At 45.2% G+C, this 18195-nt stretch overlaps 1 protein-coding gene across 2 annotated transcripts in view; it reads left to right on the top strand.

The window, feature by feature from the left end:
* The window catches only part of Myrfl (myelin regulatory factor-like), a 116668-nt gene extending 110527 nt beyond the window's left edge, over nt 1-6141 (top strand). For both annotated transcript variants that reach the window (XM_063264422.1, XM_063264421.1), the window contains exons 22-25: nt 1494-1568; nt 5244-5355; nt 5680-5754; nt 5864-6141. In XM_063264422.1, coding sequence (XP_063120492.1) covers nt 1494-1568; nt 5244-5355; nt 5680-5754; nt 5864-5950 — 349 coding nt within the window. In that variant the 3' untranslated portion in view covers nt 5951-6141. The remainder of the gene's footprint in view (nt 1-1493; nt 1569-5243; nt 5356-5679; nt 5755-5863) is intronic.
* Nucleotides 6142-18195: the final 12054 nt, after the last annotated feature.

Raw genomic sequence — 18195 nt, 5'->3', positions numbered from 1 at the left:
TGGGTACCTAGAGGCAAGCAAGGCATTCCTTTCAGTTGGAGTCACACATGCGACCTGTGGGTTTTTCAGGCACAGTTCTCTTTTTCAACCCAATAGACTAGGCTTCAAGTTGATGTTCCTGCATTATAAAAAGAGCGTGTATTTAGAAGTGACTTCTGACGCCTTCTTTATGATCCCTGAACTCTCGCATTGGCACTAAGAAGTCAGTTTTATTTATCTCTGTTTTGCAGTTTGTGTGAGCTAACGGGTTTTCTGTAGACCACACATGCTTTAGTGAGCATCCCAGACAGATGTTAGCTAGTTACTGTGACAGAATGACATCAGGAAGATGAGTCACATGACTCAGGTCCAAATTCTAGACTCAAGCAAAATGTTGATCCTCACAGATTCATTTCTCCCTGAAAGAAAGGCTAGTATCCATCGCTGAGAAGAAGCAGGTACTGGAAGGCACACAACAGGAAAGGAATTGCATGTGTGTAAGCTTCCCAGTTGAGCTATAGGCTCTGATCAGTGTGTGTGTGTGTGTGTGTGTGGGGGCAATAATGTAAAGTTTTTCTTCAGTTTTTTTTACATTTAATTGACAAGCGAAAATTAAATACACTCCTGGTGCACAATGTATTGTGCTTTTTTATAAAAAATGTATCTTGGTATATAACTCATTTAATTTTAGTTTTTTAAAAAATATAATGATAAATAAAAATTGTGCACATCCAAGGTTCACAGTGGGATGTTTTGATATTCTTAAATATTGTAAATGCTGGATTTTCCCAGCTCCCTGTATCCTTCCTTTCACATTTTGACAATCAGTTTAGTATCATTTAGAGAGACTCTGGAATGGCTGGTTCTCCCACCTCCCCCTTATCTGGTTCGTGTTGTTTCCCCATGCCATCCATGGGAAGACCAATCAGAGGGAGCGCTTGATTAACTGCACAGATGTCATTCGCTGAGGGTTTCATTACAGCAGCAATCAGTGGGACACCTCCTTGCCTCCAAGCATCTCTCATTTGGTAGGTGTACCTAGGGATAAGCAAGTCTACCTTACAATTTCCTCCATCCCTGAACGGTAATCAGGGCCATCATAATTATAACTGATTTTGGTTCTAAATATACACATTTCCTGCTAAAAGTCTTTAAAGGGAGAGTGGTTTATGCTGTGTTATCTCATGTTGCCTTTCCAAGTGGATTTTACGTTTACTTCATTTTTCTCCTGAAATTTGTCTCTCTGTGACCAAAGTCATTTCCTGTGCATTTGATTCTGTATATTTGGTTTGTGATTTGACTTTCCATATTTTATATTAAAGCACAAGCCAAGTTCACTCTGACAGTGGATGAGTTTGTCTCTGAAAAACCATAGACACAGGGGATTAAACTCAACTTCCTAAATTTATGATGTTATTTTGCAGTTTATGGTCCTACGTGGTATATGTCAAAAATCCTTTTCGAAACTTTTGGAGCATATTTTGACTTGTGATTTTATTTTCTTCTAAAATTAGGCCTGGCCATTATAATTATAACATTCCTGTTAATAAGAACACACCCACCAATGTCAAATTCTCTCTGGAAATCAAGTAAGTATGTGGCTGTAAGAAACAATGGCCCTTTCTCCTTCTCCCAACAGTAAGTCTGAATGCCGTCATTGTTGAGCCAGTTAGGAGATAAAGTGCTGTCAGTCCATGTGAAGTGATAGAGGGTAAAGAGATGAGATCATCCAGGCTCCTTCAGGGGCTGGGAGGGCTGGGAGCCGCACTCCTGCCTTGTAGGAAGTTCACAGGTTGCAGTGCTCCCTGACAGCCTCCTTTAAACTGAGGTAGGAGCATCAGTATTAACGTGGCCCCTGGGTAGGAGCCGAACATCTTGGTGACATCCCGGTGGGAATACAAATGTAGGTGTTTTTCTTTTGCTTAAGGGCAGAAAAGAAATGAGCCCGAGTTTTAAGCTGGGCAGACCAGAATTCAAATTCTGTCTGTTACTTCCTCATTTCAGGATCACGCGAGAGACAGTCACCATCTCTGGGCTACTGTTTCTCCACCTATAATATCACATAATGCAGTGGGACATAGAGCCGTGACGAGAAATTGTTAGCAATGACAAAATTAGTAACTGCCATCAGCTGATCACTGACTACCTGTAAACTAGTGCGCACATTAGTGCTGGGACATACAATCCTACCCTCTCAGGATGAGTTCCTTCTTAGCTCGTGCTTGGCCAGAGGGAGGCTAGGGCGCTCAGGTCATACACGTGTTCTGGAGCTGACGAGATGGCTCAGTCGGTAGAGTGCTTGCACGCAAGCATGAGGACTCAGGTTCAATCCCCAGCACCCACGTAAAATGCTAGGTGCAGCAGTGCTTGTCTGTAAGCCCAGCACTGCGAAGTCAGAGACAGGAGGACTCCTGAGCTCACTGGCTGGCTGGTCTAGCCTTGGGTGAGCCTGAGGTCTCCTGTCTCAAAAACTAAGGTGGAAAGCGATAGAAGAATACACCCAGCATTGACCTCTGGCCGATGCACATGTGTGAATACATATCACACGTAAACAACGTGCTAGTAAGTGGTGGAAGTGTGCTTCATGTGTAGCTCCCGGCCATCCTCTTGCCTATCTTGTAAGAGGATGTGTGTAAAGACAGTGCCCCTTCCTGACCTGCAGTTGGGGTCAATGAAGAATAGCCTGCTTAATAGCTATGATCCCTCTAAAACTCACAGATATTATAATTTAATCATTCTGTAGCTCAGAATCCGTGTGTGTGTATGTGTGTGTGCGTGTGTGCGTGTGTGTGTGTGTGTATGTGTGTGTGTGTATGTGTGTGTGTATGTGTGTGTGTGTGTGTGTGCGCACGCATGTGCATGTGTGTGTGTGGTGTGACCAAACCCAAGCATGTTAGGCAAGGGCTGTACCACTGAGCCTCATGTCCAGGGCGTGGGCATTTTCAGACAGTGTAGCTCAGTCTGGCCTGGCACTCAGTCCTCCAGCGTCTACTCCCTGAGTGCCAGGATTCTAGGTGTGTACTGACATATCTGTCTTGTCATCCCATGCTTTAATTATAACTTCCAATCCACTTCACTCAAACCTGTGCAAGAGGCTTCTCTTAAGGAAGGGCTTTATTCCTTTTCTCCAGTGCAGTCTTACCCCCTGCTCCTGCGGCTTCTCTCTTTTTCCTTTCTCCTAGTCTCTCCACCTTCCCTGGCTCCCCAGGTTCTGCTCCTCTCTTCCATCGTCGCCACTGTCACCTCTGTCTCTTCTGTCTCCCCTGGGCGTCAGATCCTTCCTTCTTATTTGCTCATCGCAGAGGTAGCCACACTTGACCCTACTGCATGCTGTGGAAAGTCAGCTGCAGTTTCACGACCTAGAACCCACAGTCCATCAAGTGACCGTTAAGTGTACTAGGGTAACAGCACAGGCGTGCCGTCCGCCGGCGCCCCTAGGTACCGTGGAACAGCGCTTCCTTTCTCATTCCCAGCTCTCAGTGGAAGGAAACACAATTATAAATTATAACACCCGATAAGAGTCTTATCACCTGGGGTTGGGGATTTAGCTCAGTGGCAGAGCGCTTGCCTAGGAAGCGCAAGGCCCTGGGTTCGGTCCCCAGCTCCGAAAAAAAAGAACCAAAAAAAATAAAAAATAAAAAATAAAAGAGTCTTATCACCTTAGACCACTAAATCAAACGCATGTAACAGTCCCCACTTTTATCCACAGCTTCATGTGGGTGACATGATCAACTATGGCCCCAAGATACTGAATGGAAGTTTCTAGAAACAAACAATTCCTTTACATTTTAAACAATATATTGTTATAATCATTCCTATCTTATTTTGAGTGTTGTTGATCCCTTGCTGTGCTTCATTTAGAAAGTCGTCCTCTCACATGGATGTGTGTTTCTGAGAACAGACAGCAGACTCGGGGGTTGGTGCGATCTGCAGTGTCAGATCCACTGGGTGTCTTTGAGAAGATTCCCTGAGGCCGAGGGAAGCGCTCAGCTGAGAATGCAGGTTTTTTTCATTTGTGCAAAACAAACAAAGGATGAATCTTAGCCACTCCTTTTTTTTTTCTTTTCTTTTTTTCGGAGCTGGGGACCGAACCCAGGGCCTTGCGCTTGGTAGGCAAGCGCTCTACCACTGAGCTAAATCCCCAACCCCTTAGCCACTCCTTCTTGTAGGTCTTCTGCCCTCATAACTTTATAAGTTGGTGATTTCTCTCTTTCTTCCTTCCTTTCTTCCTTTCTTTCTTTCTTTCTTTCTTTCTTTCTTTCTTTCTTTCTTCCTTCCTTCCTTTCTTTCTTCCCTCCCTCCCTCCTTCCTCTCTCTCTCTCTCTCTCTCTCTCTTTCTTTCTTTCCTCTCTCCCTCCCTCTGTCCTTCCTTCCTTTCTTTTTTAGTGTAGTTCTTTGACAATTTTAAGCACTACGCCCTCTTAGCTCCTCCCCACCTGTACTCTCTCCTCCGTTCCAGATCATTGCTAATGTGTGCCTGCCGTGCCATTTCAAACACGATCAATCCAAACCAGGGCTTTGCAGCATCTAGAGTCTTAGGGGCTTCGGGTAAATGTAACTTTAGCTGCCAGCGGAAAGAGAAGAGATTTATCCAAAAGCAACAACAACACGTGGACACAAGATGTTCTGATGCAGGGGCTAGAGGCGTGACTCCAGGCTTAGAACCCTGTGGCCCGTTAGTCATTGGAGGGTCAGCCTCCTTCTGTACCAGCGAGTCTCTTGGCCCTGAGGATTAAGTGACAAAATGCCTGTTTTACAATGTGCTGGCTTGATTTATGTCACCTCAACACAAGCTGTAGCTATCTGAGAGGTGGGAATTTCAACTGAGAAAATACCTCCATAAAACTGACTACAGGCAAGCCTACAGGGCATTTTCTTGTTTAGTGATTGATGAGGAAGAGCCCAACCCATTGTGGGTGGTGCCATCCCTGGGATCTATAAGAAGATAAGCTGAGCAAGCCATGGGGAGCAAGCCAATAAGCACCCCTCCCCCTTAACGGCTTCTGCATCAGCTCCTGTCTTCAGGTTCCTGCCCTGTTTGAGTTCCTGTCTTGACTTCTGTCAATGATGAACAGCACTGCAGAATCATAAGCCAAATAAATCCTTTCCTCCCCAAGTTGCTTTTGGTCATGGTGCCCATTCCTGACTATGCCATGGCCCCAGGGAGGATTAGCTTTGTGCCACCAGTTAGTTCATCTTCTTATCAAAACGTAGCCCAGTAGACTCTACTAACTGCCTTTACCCTCTTTCCTCATCTCTTGAAGCACAACAGAGCCCTTGATAGTCTTCCAGTGCAAATTCACGCTAGGGAATATATGTTTCCACAGTCAACGGGAAAGAACCCAGAGCCATGGAGAAGACGCTCAGATGACACAGGTAATGTTTTCTGGCTCCTTAACGTCACGTCCTGGTTCCAGCAGAAGTTGTTCAGTGCTGCACCAGCCCCTGCTCCCTATTGAGGGAAGGATGCCTGGAACCAAATGCCAGTGCCCCTTCTTAGCTGACCCTGGCCATCCCGCTTGGCTGAGCATCTGCCTTGCATCCTTAAGAGACCGTGGACTGTCCTAGTGACACTATCAAAAGCTGTTGTCATAGAACCTATATCCTACAGTTGTCAAGGGTGTGCCGCCCTGGCCCGACCTTCTCCCAACTGAGTCGTAACACGTGATGTAAGTTGGGCGTCTCTCCTTCATCTCTTAGGGATACCAGCACATTTGGAGCCTCCCGGTGGCCCCGTTCTCCGACAGCGCGTACCATTTCCGGGTAGCTGCACCAGTAAGCAAGCTTTTCCCTCCCTTTTTCTTTTCAGTAGGAAATTAAACTCTCGTTAGAAACACTAACGCTATACTCCTTACATTAACTTTCTCTTTTCCTGTTCCCACAGGATTTAGCCGACTGTTCGACAGACCCTTTTTTCGCTGGGATTTTCTTCACAGATTACTTTTTTTATTTCTATCGACGTTGTAACTAATTTATTCAAGTTTGAGGGCGTTACCAAAGGAAAGCACTGAGAGACACAGTTAACAGAAGCTGGTATTTCCTCTCACAACTTTGTTTACTTCTCTGTCAAGCGAGCACATCGTTTTCTGAAGGACCCTTTCAGGTTTGGCCTCCAACGGCTTCTAATGAGGAGAATAAAGTGTTTGCCAGGGACTGAGAAAATACGGTGTTTGATTTTTGTCACGACTGTGAAGGAAGCATTTTTCTGGTGTCTCTGAAGACACAGCTTCTCTTATGGAAGAAGCTGTGAGGTCAGAATAAGCCTGTCGGGACTGGGGACTTAGCTCAGTGGTAGAGCGCTTACCTAGGAAGCGCAAGGCCCTGGGTTCGGTCCCCAGCTCCGGAAAAAAAAAAAAAAAAAAAAAAAAAAAGAATAAGCCTGTCTAGTCTTACTCGGGCTTATTGCAGTTTTAGGCTTTTGAGAAGAAAGACCACATTGACTTGGACCCATTAAATATAGAGAATCTGTGACAGGGTTGGGGAGGTGTGGAGCTGAGGGAGGGGATGAATGATGCTGATCTTGAATTTAGGCAAACTGTTGTATGCATGCAAGTGTCTTATATATGTGTGTGTTTACATATACATATATGTAAGCATTAGAGTACACATATACGTACACACACACACACACACATTAAAGTATAAATCTGGCTCAATAATGAAATCCTTTGCTAAGTTTGAAACATACAGAATTTTCTGTGTGAAGGTGACAGAAGTCCCTATTTCCAGAGCCTTGTTCTGCCTTATGGTGCATCCCCTTGGATGTCAATGCCGGCGCCTACAACTGTCTTTCCTTCCTCTTTCTGTCCACTGTCCCCAGGACTCCATGCAGGGTGGCATAGGCTCTTATCTTGGGAACAGGGAATGAGAGAAAGGCCATCTTTTGGTGGCAACCACCTCCTGATCAGTTTCCATTGTGCTGCTAGCTTTTAGAAAGCTGAGGGCCAATCATCACACACTGCAGTCCACAGCACAGGGCCGTGCACTGTCAGGCTTCCCTTTAAGCCACTCCAGTCAGCGGGTCAGTGAGAATGAGGATATTTGATTTTTGATTTTCTTTTTAATCTTCACAAAGGTCATCGAGAGTAATAATACCTCTACTTTGAGATTACTATGAAAAATGTGTCATATGGATACTGTGACCCTGACAATCTAGTGAAGACTTGATCACTCAGAGGCACTTTGAAATAAACTTAGCACAAAAGGAGTGTCGAGTAGTGATGGGTTCGGAGCTGAGATTCCGTGGCTGACCGGCTCACTCTGGAGTTCAAATCCTGGCTTTATCCATGTCTTCTTAGACAGGATCCTTAACTTTCCTACGTCATTTGAGGATCAGGTGACTGGGGATATAAGAAAGCTTGAAGTAAAGACAGCAAAGATAGGTTTCTAAGTAAACACTGGCTATTCTTGAAGTCCTTGAAGACTACTGGACAGATGACAGTGGGATTACCAAGGCGCCCAGTAACTATACACAAATAATGAGACATTTTCATCACCCAAACCCAAACTACACACAGAACACAGGCATTTGCATCGTGTCAGGTTTAATTTTCCTTTCTGAATTTTGAAAACAGCTTCTCCTTTACTAACTGCATAGCCCTTGGGCAGCACAGGAGAGGTAGCTAATCCTTGGGAGCAACATTCCATGGTCCCCCCATTTCCTATACTCACCTTCAAAGCTGCTTCTCCTCGACTGTGGCATCAGCTCGACACCACAACAACTTGATGCCGGGGACTCGACTCCATTGTCTTAATAGACTCAGGTGGTGGCCATGGGAGACAGACCCACTGATTTGACTTTTCTCATAAAGAAATGTTTGGGGTTGGGGATTTAGCTCAGTGGTAGAGCGCTTGCCTAGGAAGCGCAAGGCCCTGGGTTCGGTCCCCAGCTCCGAAAAAAAGAACCAAAAAAAAAAAAAAAATGTTTGTCTCTGCATAAATCCTATGTCTATCCAGACCTTTGTGTGGCAGACACCATGGGCAGTTTCCATGTCTGCTGTAGATCAGTAATGCTGACCCTAAGGCAGTTTCTATAAAGAGAGTACTGTTTTGCATTAACCTCCATTTGAAGCTCGAAGCACTTTTCCCCACAGAAAATGTGCAGAGGAGTGTTAAAAGTCTCAGGAAAGGACTCTACGCAGTCAACAGACGTTTGGTGATCTCTGGCACACTGACATCGGTTATTGGGTGAACAGTTGCTGCTGGGAGGTTCTGTATTTGAAGTGCCCGTCCAGCTGAGAATCGTCCACTGGGAACCATTGCTGCCTCAGCTTCTCCTCATGCTGGAGGGTGACTGGCTTTCCAGCTGAGCACTTTTAGCCTCTAGTAATTAAAACATCTTTAACAGCTTTTCTCAATCTCATGATCCGTGAGGACAAGAGATGAGTCCTGAAAGCATATACATTACACACACACACACACACACACACACACACACACACACACACACACACAGAGAGAGACATGTCTCTCTGAAGTGTTGACTAAAATTCAATATGGCATCTTGCTTGTCTGGGCCCCAAGAATGGAAAAGGTTATTAGTTCCAAAGGGGTTCTGAATAAAGTATAAATGAAATTCTAGGTTTTTAGCTAGTAATGAGGTGTCAAAATTACTTAAATATGAAAAGTGCAGCATTGTCATATAAAGTGTGACTAACGGGAGAGGTGGGTATGGAGAGGTTGGAGTAAAGAGTGCCTACTGTACACGTGTGTTCCAGTCCTCAGCATCCACACAGAAAGCCAGGCATGGATGCATGCATGTGTTAACTGCCCTGGGGGGATCAAGACAGGCAAATCCTTCAAGCTTCCTGGCAAGCCAGCACTGCCAAATGGATGAGCTTCCAGTCCGGTGAGAAACCCTGTCTCAAGGGCAGACAGCAAAGGAAGAGAAATGCTCACACACTGATGCCTTCCACTGGTTCAATGCAATGAATACAACTCACACACACACACACACACACACACAGAGAGAGAGAGAGAGAGAGAGAGAGAGAGAGAGAGAGAGAGAGAGAGAGAGAAGGAAACTGGGAAATGGGTTCATAGAAACTTTCTGTATTCTGATTTTTCTGCAGTGTAACTGTAGTAAAATAAGTTTACTTTTGAGGCATTCTTAGAGTAGAAGCACCATACACTCCCTAAACGCCACTGCTGAGACCATGGTGGAACTTTAGCCTGGAAAAATAAATTTCAGGCCTGTTTTAAGTTTCAAGGTACTCAAAGTATCTTAACTCCCTTCTTCGCCTATTGCTTAAGGTCAGAGATTCTGTGTATCAACCTAATTAATCCCCCCGAATAGAGTATTATAAAACAATCACCCAATATGAGCAAGTACGATTCTAATAACTTTGGTGAGTTCTAATAAAGGTACGTGAGTGTTGGGGCTTGGTCTGCTGCCGCCACGTATTCAAATGCTAAACACTGACCCCTTAAGACTTTGAAAGCTATCTGATTTTTTAAATAACAGAACCACAAAAATTCATCTATAACAGTTGGGATGGAGACAGCCAATGTTCCAACAACAATAACAAAAGGAGAAGGAAACATTTTTAAAAAGGTAGGTTACTCTTACTAGATTTCCCTTCTTTTTCCCATACAATTTTTAACATTATTTATCTTTGACTTTTATGTGTGTGGGTAGGTATAGTTGTGTGAATTTCTGTGCCCCATGTGTGTGCAGAATTCCGCAGAGCAGATGAAGGTAACAGGTTCCCTGTAACTAGAGTCACAACTGGAGTTGTGAGCTGACGTGTAAGTGCTGGGATTGAACCCAGGTCCTTTGGAAGACCAGCCTGTGCTCTTCACCTCTGACCCATCCATCCTGCTCTCTTTTTAAAGTAGAATCTCAGGGTTAGGGATTTAGCTCAGTGGTAGAGCGCTTGCCTAGCAAGCGCAAGGCCCTGGGGTCGGTCCCCAGCTCCGAAAAAAAGAAAAAAGAAAAAAAAATAAAGTAGAATCTTATTCTACAATCTAGCCTAGCCTGAAATTTTGGTGACCCTTCTGCCTTAGGCGCCCAGGTTCTGGTAATAGAGGTTTGACCCATGATGCCTTGCTCCCACAGGATTTATGACTTTCATCTTTAGTATAGAATCTCAGAGGTACAATAAGTCATGAATCTAGTGAACTTCAAAAGAAGAGCCAAATCAGCAATTCTGTTAGCACTTTTCAGATCTCTTGTGTGATCTCACCGCCCTGCGACTTGAGAGCACAGAGAATCCTTCCTGCCTCCTATCTCTCTGGGCACAAAAAACGAGCCAGCCTCTCTCTGCTAAATGTCATCCCCATCCACTCCGTTATATCACTTACCCTTGAGATTTTCTTCTGTCTCCTTGGCTCTTTAGAATTTATGAGAGACCACCAACTTAGATATTGACCCACCAAATAAACCACTAACACGCTAATGGCTTGAGTAAGGGGTATTTCTTTGGGACCTGTAAACTAATTAGAGGCCATTAAGTCGTGATATAGAGTGGGGGAGGAGTGAGGAGGGACGGAGAAGAGATGAGTCTCCTGTCACCAGCCACTAAGTTCCTTCTATTTATATTGTCCTGGAGCTTAACAGCTCACTCAGGAATGCTAACCATCAGACTCACTCAGAGGAACACTCCAGTAAAGTCTTCACTTGGCAAAGCTAAAAGTCTTCAAGGGCACGCATCATTGATTTCTGCGTCTGATTCTAAAGGACCAGCTGAGCTCTTAAGAAGCACCCGAGGATTTAGAATCCGGTGCATTTTTGATGAGAGGTTGTTTAAAGCCTGTAGAAACTCGGCTTCAGAGTCTGCCAGTTTACCAACACTGTTGCTAAGATGTATCCATCCCTTCTTGGCTGGCCTCCACGGACCCAAAAGTCTCTGTCAGTTCTTATGACATACAATTGAGAACGGGACAGCTGCCAAGGATCACAGTCTCAATCCTTCAACTTCTTTATGGCCCCACATAAATATAAAATGAGGTCATATTTCAGAAAGATTCTTGATAACGTGCCTTAACCAGAGTTGACCTTTCTAGCCAGCTTTTAGTGACACCCAGCTGACTCTATGTTTGAATGCGAAATAATCAGGAGGCCAACTGAAGCTCAGAGCCAGATGGCTTGTTTGTGCTAGTCCTGGCTCAAGGAATTATCACTGGTCTCATCCTGGATAAGTCACTTGCCTCCTGTGCGTCCTGCTTCCTCAAGGCTAATCAGCCGGGTAATAGTCTTCTCTACCACTTAGGGTTGTTGCAAACATGGGAGAAAATGGATATCTATGCAGAACTTCGCTGTAAAGAGGAAGGACTGTGTGCATACAGGAAGTGTTATTTGGAAGTGTTAGCTTGAAGAAGTAAATAAGGCTCAGGGTTCTCCCCTTTTAAAATAAGATTCCGTTTGTTTTGTTAAAGGGAAGCTACTTACGAGTCCATGAGCGATCTTTTTCAGCTAGAGAATATGTTTCCTAGACCATAATAACGATTAACTAACATTTAATGAGAAACGAACGTATCCATTGAAACACTGTCCTCTTATGCGTGGGCAGTAAGGAAAGAGAGCATACCCACACACACCAGAGTTCACTTCTGTCTTCCCCTGGGATTGGATTTAATTGCTAATATTTGGGATCAAAATATTATTATGTTATTACTGCTTGTATTAAGAGGTTAGTATTCTTTTTTCCTCAAGGCGTATTAAAAGCAAAAAACTCTCTTAAGACTTCCAGTAGAAACTATGGCGAATCAAATGTCCTGTCTGCTGAGATTCCCGAGCACTGCCAGCTACGGTTTATTACTCTCCTCATTTATATTTATTCTGCTGCAGTTACTTCTGTGCAGGGCAGCTGCGTGGGCATTGGAACTGGTCGCACGTTGATCTCGAAACCCTTGAGCAATGTTTCCTATTGTGTTCCAACTCTGAATGCCTCGGTCAGTAATCACGCTGCTGTGGTGTTTCCACTGATGTGAACTGTCGGTTCTCTCGGCTGCCATCCTCCATAGTTACCCAGAAACAGTTCCTGTCGAGTGTGGACGATGTTGGCTTCCAGAGCAGTATCTAGAACTGTGTATGACAGAGAAGCCACTCAAGATGGTACTGAATAAGGAAAGGACTCTTCTTGCTCTTAGCAGCTCCTAGAAGTGAAAGAAGAAATTAATGAAACACCTCAATGAATATAGAGACCCGACTGCACGCAGTTTACCTCCCCTGTTCTGCAAGTTGTTCGCTCCCCTACACCTATGCATGACTTTGTATGCTGGGCTCTGTATGAGGTACTAGGGAACTGCTAAGCTTGGTTGACCCTTCTGAGGCATTGTGGGATAGCCAGATACCTACACACAACACCCTGACACCCTAGCACTGGCCTTTGTGCTGTTTGAGAGTGGGGGTAGGGAGATAAATGCTGCTTCTCAGGGACATGCAGAAGATGGAAGAGGAGAGACTTCAAGCAGGAAGAAATGTCTGAGCTGTCGAGTACCAGATGATAAAGGTGTTTGCTTATGTTTTAAACACAGGAGTCGGGGAAAAGGGAAGTTCACACAAGCCTGCTTGTTTAATAAAGACTCTGATTTTAAAGGCTGAGCGGTAGTAGGGTTTATGCTTAGGGTGTTTGGAACTCTGGCTTTGACCCAAGTCACAGGAAACAAACCAACAGACTTCAAGTGCAGCAAGGACTGATAAACCGATTTTCTCCTTACCCACCCTGCTCAGGCCTTCTGCTTGTCTCCTTCCGGGAGAGGGTCTCTTGCTTCTAGAGACACTGCACCTTTTCCCCCAGTGCCTACAACCCTCCCAGAAGATCCCAGGAAACTGTGAGAAAAACACAGTGTACTGGGTGGAGTATGGGTGACTCAGGGAGCTGGCGAGAGACGACGCTGGGTGGGGAGCCCCGCCTGGGGGTGGTGACTCATTCACCGGTGGAAGAAGCTTGATGAAAGGTGCGGAAGTGAAGCAAGGTGGATGCATGGGTCTCCAGTCACGCTTCCCACTGTAAAATAGAAACGTCTTTCCTGCTGCGGGAGGTTCATTTGTTCCTAAGTGCTCTAATAAGAAGGTCTCAAAGGGACCGCAAAAGCCCCTCAGCGTGGCTTCCTTGCTCTGTGGTGGAAGCACCCTGCTTCTTGTCTCCAGAACTATCTTGGGTCTCCATCTCTGTGAACTTTCGAGGCCAATCCCATCCACTCACTAACGAGAACTCATCACCCACCCGAGCGAGGAAGAAACTGTAGTCCTTGGGCGACAGCGCTTAGCTCAGGTGCAAGCACTAGACTCGAGTTAGGCCAATCAGAAGTGTCCCTGTGCTGTAGGAATCAAGCAGCCTCAGTGGCTGGGACCTTAGTGTCGTGTGCACCGCTTCCCTGACGGAGGAAAATGAGGCCATCCCAAAGGCAGAGTTAGGAGAAAGACAGATGTCTACGCTAGATATGCCCTGAGACTTTGCAGTGAGATGCACTACACCATGGCTGTTTTGTTCTTTAGCCCGGATTGAATTTAGATCTTGGCACGTAGCCAGAAGACTTAGGCTGAATGCAAGCCTTTATCGAGGCTGACCATTTCCCACACAGGATGTGCGGCGGCTGCTCCCAGCTCCTGAGACCTTGTTTCTGAGTGTTCGCTGCTCTGCAGGGTGTGGAAGGTTCATGAAGTTGCTCTTGCCTCAAAGACTGGGTTGCTTACCTGTCCCTCCTCCTAATCACTAGGTTTGCTGTGAAAACTGGATAAAGCTATTGTGTCTGCACAGTGTTTCTCAGTTTACAGTTTTCTTTCTATTTTTTCTTCAAGGAACAAATACCTATCCTACAAACATGTGAAAGGATTCCACACTTAATGTAGATTATTGTATAGCTCAACTTCACGTGGAGCAGTAGACAGCCACTAGGGGCTCACTCCCATCTCTTTCTCCTTTGGGGGCTACATGGCAACTTGCCTTCTTCTCTTTATCTGGGCAGTTTATTCTTGCTCATACCAAGTCTCTCTGCTCAATATTTGCATGTATCCATTATGGCTATCCTAAAATGTTGCCCAGACCCCAAGGTCCCGCTCATTTCCAAGTTGGTTCCCCAAGGCCAATGTCTTTCAGGCTTCAAATTCTATGAAAGAAAATCTGACTTGGGCTTTAATCAGCTGTGGCCACCTAAAAGGGTCACATGGTCTGTATGACTGCCCTGTGCAAGCAGGATTAAGTAGTGGACAGATTCTCTAAGAGGAGAAAGTTGCAGAAAGCATTGGCGTCTTCAGTCCAGCCTCTTAATTTCATGCTCTGAGAGGTGGAAATTAGCATTGTTTCTATTTTATATAAGACAGGGTTGGTACGATAACTAATATCAATTTGACAGAATCTAGAAGTGCCTGTGTTTCTGGGCTTGCCTGAAATATATTATTTAGATAAGGTTAACTGAGGTAAGAAGATCCATCTCACAGTGGGCAGCACCATTCCCTAGGCTAGTCTTGGACTGCATAAAAAGAAGGGAGTGGAGGCACTATGACCAGATGCCACAAGTTCCTGCCGGCATGATTTCCCTGCCTTGACAGACTGTGGCCTTGAACTGTGTTCCAAAAGAAGTCCTTCCTTTCTTAGGTTGTTTTCCTCAGGTACTCTCTATCCCAGCAGTGGGGAAGATAACCAGGTAAGTATCCTGACTGACACTGTCCATGGCATAGATAACAAATGGGGCACATGGTTCTGGAGAGGTTTGGCTAAGGCAGTGGCTCTCAATCTTCATAACATTACGATCCTTTAATACAGTTCCTCATGTTGTGGTGACCTCCACCCATAAAACTATTTTGTTCCTAGTTTATAACTGTAGATCTGCTACTGTTGTGAATCATCATGCAAACATCTGATATGTAGGATATAGGAGTTACAGCCCCAAAGTTCTTGCGACCCACAGACTGAGAACCTCTGGGCTAAGACAATGGGTGGATTGATTCTTAGTTGATGAGTCTGAGACAGGTACTCCTAACCGAGTGGTGGTTTGAGTCATAAAATCTCCTGTTGTGTTCCCGTAAACTTAATGTTTCTACTCATCCGTCGCTTTCTGGATCCTGCTAAACTGGGGTTTGAGGGTAAGGAGCAGAAAGGTCACTCATGGCCTCACAGAATTGTAAGATTCCAATTTGTCTTTGATGTGGCCTGCTTAGGAGTCTCAGCGCAGACCTACCTCCAATGGTTCTGAGAAGTCCCAGGTTTTGGCATTGGTGTGTAATGGTCTGTCCTTAGCTGTGGTGTGACGCGTCACTACCATTGCCAAAACTAGTGACTCATCCACCGGTACCTACCAAAGATGCCACAGCAGACACTTACAGTACCTGCTTGCTCTCAGCTGACCGTAGGAGGAGACTTCTGCAGCCTGTGTATGCGCTCCGCCTGCCCCTCCCACCACCACCAGTGAACTAATGACATTAGTGCCTCAGGCCCACCGCACCTGGCCTGAGGCAGACTTCCTAGCAGCCTCGTCTCCCTGAGAATCACACTCAAGAACAGTCAAGATGCCTGGATCCAGGGACCATCTGACAGCTGCATTAGTCAGTGTTATGCAAGTCTCCCCCAGAGAAGCGGCTTCTTGTTCTAGATCCAAGCTGATGGGTCTTCCCTTGCTTTTTCCAGTAAGATGAACTCATTGGTCTTTCATAGGAAGGACCCCGGGGATGCACCCAAGGACAGTTGTGTTTAAATCCTAGGTTAAATATGGAGTATAATGTAAATGCTTAAATGTGAGCAGGATGGCATCTCCTGCCAGATTTCCCCTGTTCTCAGTGTCTTCTGTAACCTTACCACTGAGGTGGAACAAAAGCCAGTACAAAGGAATCCCAGGACACACCTGGTTCTAACTTATTCCCAGTGTTCCTGGGCTGGAAGGGTCCAGATTTGGCAATAGAAAACGCCATGATTCCAGAGGAGCACACAGACCCTACGGAACGGTTCTCCCACTGAGAGGCTCTCCACTTGCAAGATTCTCTCTCTTTTTGTTGTACTGCACAGGTCTCTGCCCTTTGGAGTTTCAGAACAATGCACAATGATTTAAATCTGGGCACTAATACCACATGCACACATGATAGGTTTCTTGTTTTTTTGTTTTTATTCTTGTCTTAGTCATAGACTTTCTGGAACTGATTGTAACATCAATCAAATTTAGCACCACGACTTAAAGCAGTTTTGAAATGCAAAGAAACGTTTTTGAAAATAGCCATTGACAGATGGAAACACGCCATTTTTGTTATGACACAATGACAAGTTATCAAAACATGAGTTCTTCTCATGGTTAACTTTTGACCAAGGTCATGGAAAAAGGAGATGACAAAAATCACATGGAAAAGAAGGAATAATGGTGTGTGTGTGTGTGTGTGTGTGTGTGTGTGTGTGTGAATATGGGCATGCGTATCCACATGTGTATGTGCATGTATGTGTGTGGCATGTATGAATGTATATTTGTGTGTGGTATGTGCGCATGCAGTATATGTGTCTATGAGTGTGTGTCTCTGTCGTGTATGTGTGCAAGTGCTTATGTGTCTGTGTATGCTCAGTTTAATCACTGTCTATGGAATACCTATTATGTTTCTTTCACACCTAGCAGGGATTTTATAAGACAACCGAGGCTGGCGAGCCCTTCCTCCTGAATTGCTTTCTTTAGCAGTTATACTCAGACACCCTGAGCAGGAGAGACTCCAGGTCCACTCTGGTTCATTCAGATCCAGCTTTAGCACCAGATAGTTTTTTTTTTTACATGTGACTTTGCATTTTATTCTTTTTAAATTAGTTTTTCCCATTTTGTAAGGCAATGGCACTCAACTAGTCCTTTACTGAGCAAAGAGAACTGCTCTCTAGCCATAACCCACTTGGATGGTTGGCATATGGTTCCCACTCTAGTCAGCTTGTCAAGACTTAAAGCTGTCTTTGGCAGTGTAGAAAAGGAAAGGGAGCCCCGAGCTGTAACAGGCTCCATTCATTCAGTGGGGCTCCTCTAAGAAGGCCTTTCTAACAGTTCCCGGATGCTGCCCAACTGTGGATACACTTTGAGGACAAGACATGCCATCATGTCTGGGCCCCATATTGCCCTCCTATAAGGTGTCTGAGCATCCCCATTACAAGAAGCAGATGCAGGATCATCGAGGTAAACAGCTTGCCCATGGTTGCACAGTCAGCAAAACTTTTACAGGGGACCATCTTAATCTACCCCTGTGCCTTTTCTCCCACACAGCTGTGACCTCCTTGGCACACATCCATCCTTGGCCTGTGACGAGTCTCAGAAAAAGCTCTGTATTCAAACCTGTATTTTCAGAGTGTTCATTTACCAGCACCCCAAACACCCAAGCCATCTCTGCTCCTCAAGTCTTGTCAGATGGTCTCTTTTAAGGGATTTCACAAGATTTCCCTTCCTCCTGAACTGCTTTCTTTAGTGGTTGCGCTCAAGCACCCCGAGCAGGAGAGACTCCAGATGCATTCTTACTAGCCACACACTTGCTATCTCCCTCTCCTGAGTGGGGCTATAAACTCACGTGGAGACAGCACAGCCATGTGCCAGAGCTTTACCAACTCCACCCCTATACCCCTCCCCAGACCCACCAAGGCAGCTTTCAGCTAGGTCTACAGAACCTTGGCTCAGCACCCTGCAGGTACTTTGCACATCCAGATTAAGCTATAAGGCCCAGTTGGCGTGCGGAGGCTTGAGTGTGTATGGACATACAGAAGACTAAGGGACACCTACCCGGAAGTGCACAGAGAACTACAAACTACGGACGCTAGTAAGAGTGAACGCTGGGCATTTATATTCACGTTCTGAATGAACACGAAGACTTGGGAGCTCTTTGCTTTGCCTCTCACTAACTGTGTGACTTTGAGCCAGTTACTAATGCCTCGATGCTTTGTTTTCCTTATGAGAAGAGATGGTATGGCTTTTACAACCAACACAAAATGAATTAACTCTCAGCCGGACCCGGTGCCTATCAAGTGCTTGAAACACTTAGCAATCTTTAGGTCCCAAAGTTAATACTGAAGCTTGACAACGTCCCTTAATGGCGATGACTATAATCAAGTGAACTACTTTACTAGTACTTCACTAAAATTCAAAAATTACCAGTTAAATATTTTTAATGAACACTTATCACTCTTCATGCACCACACTCTAGTCTCCCTAGGTTTTGGGGAGGGGGTTGGAGGGTGGTTGAAAGCGGGTCTCTCTACATAGTTCTATCTCACTGTGTAGACCAGGCTGGCCTCAAACTCATAGGGATCCATCTTAGTCTCCTTAGTTTTA

This window comes from Rattus norvegicus, chromosome 7 (genome assembly GCF_036323735.1).
Source record: "Rattus norvegicus strain BN/NHsdMcwi chromosome 7, GRCr8, whole genome shotgun sequence".
Taxonomy (NCBI): Eukaryota; Metazoa; Chordata; class Mammalia; order Rodentia; family Muridae; genus Rattus; species Rattus norvegicus.
The sequence above is the reverse complement of the archived record's forward strand: the minus strand, read 5'-3'. Positions and strand labels throughout refer to the sequence as shown.